Here is a 5,545-nt window from a genome sequence, read left to right on the forward strand (position 1 = left end):
TGGAAAAAGTGTGTCATTTTCGGGCATCATCGGAAGTTGTCGTGAGCGTTCGGTTAGAAGTTGTCGTTCGTACACTTGCCAAACAAGACAGGAAGAAGACCGTTGTCATACCTAACCTAACCTAACGACTCCCTCCTACTTGAGAAACGATATATATATATATATATATATATATATATATATATATACGACTGCGCGCACGACGATTTACGACAGCTACCGATGATGCCCGAAAATGGCACACTTTCTCCAACATGGCGCTGTTCAAGTGGGGACAGAAAATTTGCGCTAGAAAGGGGGCATCCACTATCCAGTTATAATATAGATCAGTGAGTGGAGATCCAATACCAATAGATGATCCTGCATTACATTTGCCTGCTCCATGGGAAGATATTTTAGAAAATGGAAATATTCCTTGCAGAAACGATGGACTGTGTAATAATAATAGTATGCAACATGTATTAATCAATGATTATTTTCAAAGGTAAGGAAAGATTTATGTAGCAAATTATATACAATACATTCTATCGAATTTAACTACAAAATATTAAGTTGTATAAAAATACATTGTTGTATAAAAATACAACTTAATATTTTTTAGTTAAATTCGATAGAATGTATTGTTAATAAATTCTGGATATTTCTATAATGTACAAGAAAAATTTGTCATTTTTTATTGTTTCTTGATATAATTTTGCTATCAGTTAACTCTTTATACACTAATAAAAACGTATTTAACATATTATATACATAATTACTTTTCAGCTTAATATAAAACAATTAATTTTGATGGTTTATTATAATTTTTTCTACAAGTGAACAAGATTATTTCAATAATTACTTTAAACAAGAAGATCATGATTTATTGAACGTCTACTGATATGTGTAAGAAATACTGCATTTGGGATTATCTGATAATGACATAAAAGATTATTGAAAAATATCATTTTAGGAACTAGTATTATACGAATGTCATGAAAAAATGTACAAACATTGTATTGTCATGTAACTTATATAATTAACATCTCAATAAATGTATTGTTACATATTTTAACATATTTTGTCCACTAATTAACATATTTTGTCCTTTTTGTTTTTTCAGTATTTTAAGATATCAATTTAAAATTTCTTTCATATGGAGTAACTTATGCTAAAGAACTTAATACACTTACTATAAAGTAAATCACTAGCACATCTCAGTATAAAGCAAACCATTATTTAGTAAATTTAGTATAAAATAAAAGAACCCAAGACAATTTCAATGTGTTAAGTAATACATTTTAAACAAAACGTTTAATGTATGCGACATCAAAAAATAAATAGGTACTGTTACGTCCGATTTTATAAGGGGACGCGTGTCTCGTGACGAGACGAGGAAAATGAGAGAACAGGGTGGTTAAATGAATGAGCAGAACATCTTTGGAGGAACTAAACTATATATTACAAGAGAGATATTGTGTATGTACATAAGGAGGGGAGGGCGAGAGAGAGGGAGAAAGAACAGGGGCCTCTTTAGCCCAGCGAGGGCATGTCGTTGGCGGCTCGGAGCTGGGTCCTGGGCCGTCCGACGATCCTGATCTTCTGGGGGAGGGCCTCAATTCTGACGATGCAGGGCCGAGTCTGGGGCGGGGCCATGCGTGGTTGCCGTGGTCTTGGTTCCTGCGGTGGCCTTGGTTCCTGCGGTGGCCTCTTTGCTGCATCAGCCGGTGGTGCAGGAGGCGCGCTGCCCAGGCTGGATCTTGGAGGCCTCGATGCGGGGGTGATCGGCGGGCGCGGAGCCCACGTCCTGACCGGGCAAGGGTCCGGTGGCCTGTATGGAGGTGGGAGGCGTGGATGGCAGGGGGCTAGCGGAGGGTTGTTGGGTGCCGGAGGGTGAAGCGGGAGAGCGGGTGGTTGAGGCTCTAAGGGCCTGTCAAATATCCTGGGGTCAAAGACCCCAGGGGTAGCGTACGCTCGTGCTAATCGCCTGAGCTGGACCTTGCGTCCAGCTCGTCGCGACCTGCCCATGTCTGGGCGTGCCTGCGGGAAGCATCTCGAATTAGGCGTGTTATAAAGCGGGGGAAGCAATGCATGCTGTTAGTCATGATTACAACTTATGCTAATTTACTATTATAACTCCCTTAAGTAGGCACTCAGAGAAGGGTAGTGGTTTCAAAATCGCGGGGGATGAACTGAAATTGAGACTTCATATGTTGTGGTTTTAGTAGAATGCTCAGATGGATTTTTCGATTATGATAATCGATTCATTGCCGTCATCATCGCACTCTTGGCAACTTCTGATTCATTTTAATGTAGTAGGGAGACCCGAGAGTGAGTACTTTGACTGCGGTTAACGTTAATCTGCAAATGGAACGCGTAAGTGGCAAATCAAAAGTAATTACGTTGACTACTTCATCGCACAGAACGAAATAACTAAGGTTCATAACCATTCGAGCGTAAGATAGGTAGATTTCGCTGTGTGCCAATCTTAGGACGAGATTCTGTCTGTTCGAGGGGACTCTGTGAAATTGCCCCTGGAACGACTGGGAACTGATGTTGGTTAAGACGGAGAAGGTCCCCCTTTCTTTTGCGGGGTTCAGACCAGGTGACTGGTGTCGACGACGTGGAGGAGGTCGGTGAGGACTGGCGGCTCAATGCCAGTTCGAGGTAAGGTGGTGATTTCCCGCCGGAGGAACGCCGATGGCGGCGCGCAACCGGAGGTGGAAGAACCGGAGGAACGCCGATGGAGGCGCGCAACCGGGGGTGGAGAACCGGAGGAACGCCGATGGCGGCGCGCAACCGGACGGAGAACCGGAGGAACGCCGAGGGCGGCGCGCAACCGCAGGTCAGAATAAGAAAATGAAAAGAGAAACTAGACAGAGACAGGAATATCGGTAGAGGTAAAGAGAGATAGATGTATAGCTGAGCGTCGTCGTCGAGGAGGTGGTTTCCTGGTGGTCGTTGTCGTGGGCCACAGAGTTTAGCACACGCGGTAGAATCTCGCACTAACGGGATGCCGACTTAGCCTATGGTGACCGGGGGTGGAGAACCGGAGGAACGCCGATGAAGGCGCGCAACCGTAGATGGGAAATCGGAGGAACGCCAGTATAAAGGCGCGCAACCGCAGGTCAGAATAAGAAAATGAAAAGAGAAACTAGACAGAGACAGGAATATCGGTAGAGGTAAAGAGAGATAGATGTATAGCTGAGCGTCGTCGTCGAGGAGGTGGTTTCCTGGTGGTCGTTGTCGTGGGCCACAGAGTTTAGCACACGCGGTAGAATCTCGCACTAACGGGATGCCGACTTAGCCTATGGTGACCGATGGTTAAACACCTTAACTTACGTCGAGGATCGCGATGTGGCTTATAATAGTAACACTCCAGGAGTCAGAGGTAGGCTCTTTGTCGGGCAGAGGTTCGTTCCTCGCAAAGCTCGGAGAACTGAATGCGTATTTCGGGCTCCGAGGCCCGGCTTTTATACTGTTAGCTTCTAGGGCAAGTGCGGAAGTGGTGATGAGCGGGGGCCCTTCGATCATTTTCCGAATTTATTAATTTGTACTTTAATTAGTACTCCGACTAACTTGAGTCTTGGTTAGCTTAAAAGGGGGCCGTCGCTCGTCATTTTCCCGCTTATTCCCTATTAATTGCATTTTGCGTTCCCGAATTATTAACGCGCATACCAATCTCGCGTTTTTATGCGTAGAATTCCGTTATGCCGTTCCGAAGCACGTAAGCATGGAAGGTTCTAGAATATCGTCGCTACGATATTAAAAGTACTAATTTCCCGTGGTTTGAACGCGCGGTTTGCCGCGGCGGCTTGAAGTGGAGGCGCGTAGCGCCCCCGTACGTGGCTGAGATCAACGGGTCGAGTGGAGGTAACTCTGTTCTCGAGAACCGTTGATGTCAGCGTTTTAACAGCTTATTTCTTAATAATTAACGCAGATTCTTCGGATTTCTTTTATTAGGGCGAAAGCGGAGGCGCCAAAGGTCGGCCTATTACAGTGGTTGCCTCGGCTGTCGCGTAATTAATCCAGAAACGATAGTAGAGAAAAAAAGAATAGAGAACGTATAAGATCACGTGCCGCGCGCGTGCTACGTGCCGCGTCGCGCCGGAGCTCTCTATCGGGTGGGCGATCATTACTGCTTCGTGAAAAGTGACGTTTGACGAAAAATAATTCATCGGACGTAACAGTACTAATATACAATTAATGTTATAAAATAAATGTAGGAACTAATACAATGGATGGAATAAGTTAGATTTTTAATATAGCTAGCTTATTCTCTATATCTCTTTGGTACATTAATATTGTAATTTACTCTCTATGTTTAGTATCACTTGTTAGACATAGTATAAACACAAATACTTTAATAGTGTATTTTAACGAATACATAAATCTTTTACTGAAAAACATTCAATATATTCCAAATAAAAAATAATAGAATCAATAGAAGAACGGAATAATTTTTATTTCTTTTCATAAGAATTTAACTGTTTCTCAAGAAGTTTAACGTTAAGGCTTTCTTTTTTAATTGCATTTCTAGAACTGCAATTTCTAATGATGTCTTTTTATGATGATCTTCTTGCATTACTTCCACTAATTGTAACTTGGATTGCGCAAGGTCATAATACCATTCATTACGTTTATTAGCATTTATTTGAAGCTGTTTTGATTTTTTACGTTTTAAACTTTGATTTGGTGAACTATTTGTTCTTACTGGATTGCAGTTTTCCTTAGAAGATTGTACAAGAATTCTTTCTACATCTTCCAATGACAATGGATCTTCGTTTTTATCGTTCTTTGAGACCTGCAATTCTTTGCTCTTCTTGGAATTCAACTTGGCTGGTGTCCAGTCAGCCCAAGTTGAAGTTGCAGCCTCATTTTCTTCTTCAATCATCTGTAACAATACAAATATTTTAAAACAATATTTTTACCAATATTTCATTATAAAATATATAAAATAAATAAATATTTTAAATATATATGTGCGTATGTATGTGTACCTCAACTGGATAACAGTCTTCATTGTCTTCTAACTGTGGTTTGCTGCACTGTGGATCATCTATACCTGCAATACACATATTTTATCAGAACTATATATTTATCAATACTAATAAAGAAACCATATTTATATATTTTTGTTTATTGTATTTTTATAGCATACCGGGTATATAATCACTATCAAAATTATTTTGTAGACCCTCAGCTGATGGCTGAATAATACTTTTTACTTTTTCAGCAATTGGATCATCAATGATATTGATCTTTCCACCGCCTGTATACAAAGTACCGAATTAATATGATGTGTACACAAAGAATATTGATATTTAGTCTTCATGGCTTCCGGATGGTTGCCGCGTCCGTTTGCAGTGTGGTGCCGACGTTTCGCAGGCGTTGCAGTCTGCTTCATCAGGGCTGGGAGACTCTGATACTGAGCTCCCTCGCGTTGCGCTCGTCCTTTTATACTCGTTCTTGGGGGGAAGGGAGGGGGTAGTCAGGGCGGCGTGGTCAGAGGGAGGGGAGTCAGCCAATCCCTGCTGACGGAGGGGAGTCAGAGGGAGGGGAGTTA

General features: G+C 41.9%; 1 protein-coding gene across 1 annotated transcript; it reads right to left on the reverse strand.

The window, feature by feature from the left end:
• Nucleotides 1-1,512: 1,512 nt before the first annotated feature.
• LOC105571034 (proline-rich protein HaeIII subfamily 1-like) lies at nt 1,513-2,007 on the reverse strand. Its single transcript, XM_012028501.1, has one exon. It carries the CDS (start codon nt 2,005-2,007, stop codon nt 1,513-1,515), a length of 495 nt encoding a protein of 164 aa, XP_011883891.1.
• Nucleotides 2,008-5,545: the final 3,538 nt, after the last annotated feature.

This window comes from Vollenhovia emeryi, unplaced genomic scaffold (assembly GCF_000949405.1).
Source record: "Vollenhovia emeryi isolate VEMERY1.0 unplaced genomic scaffold, V.emery_V1.0 DF941313.1, whole genome shotgun sequence".
Lineage (NCBI taxonomy): Eukaryota > Metazoa > Arthropoda > Insecta > Hymenoptera > Formicidae > Vollenhovia > Vollenhovia emeryi.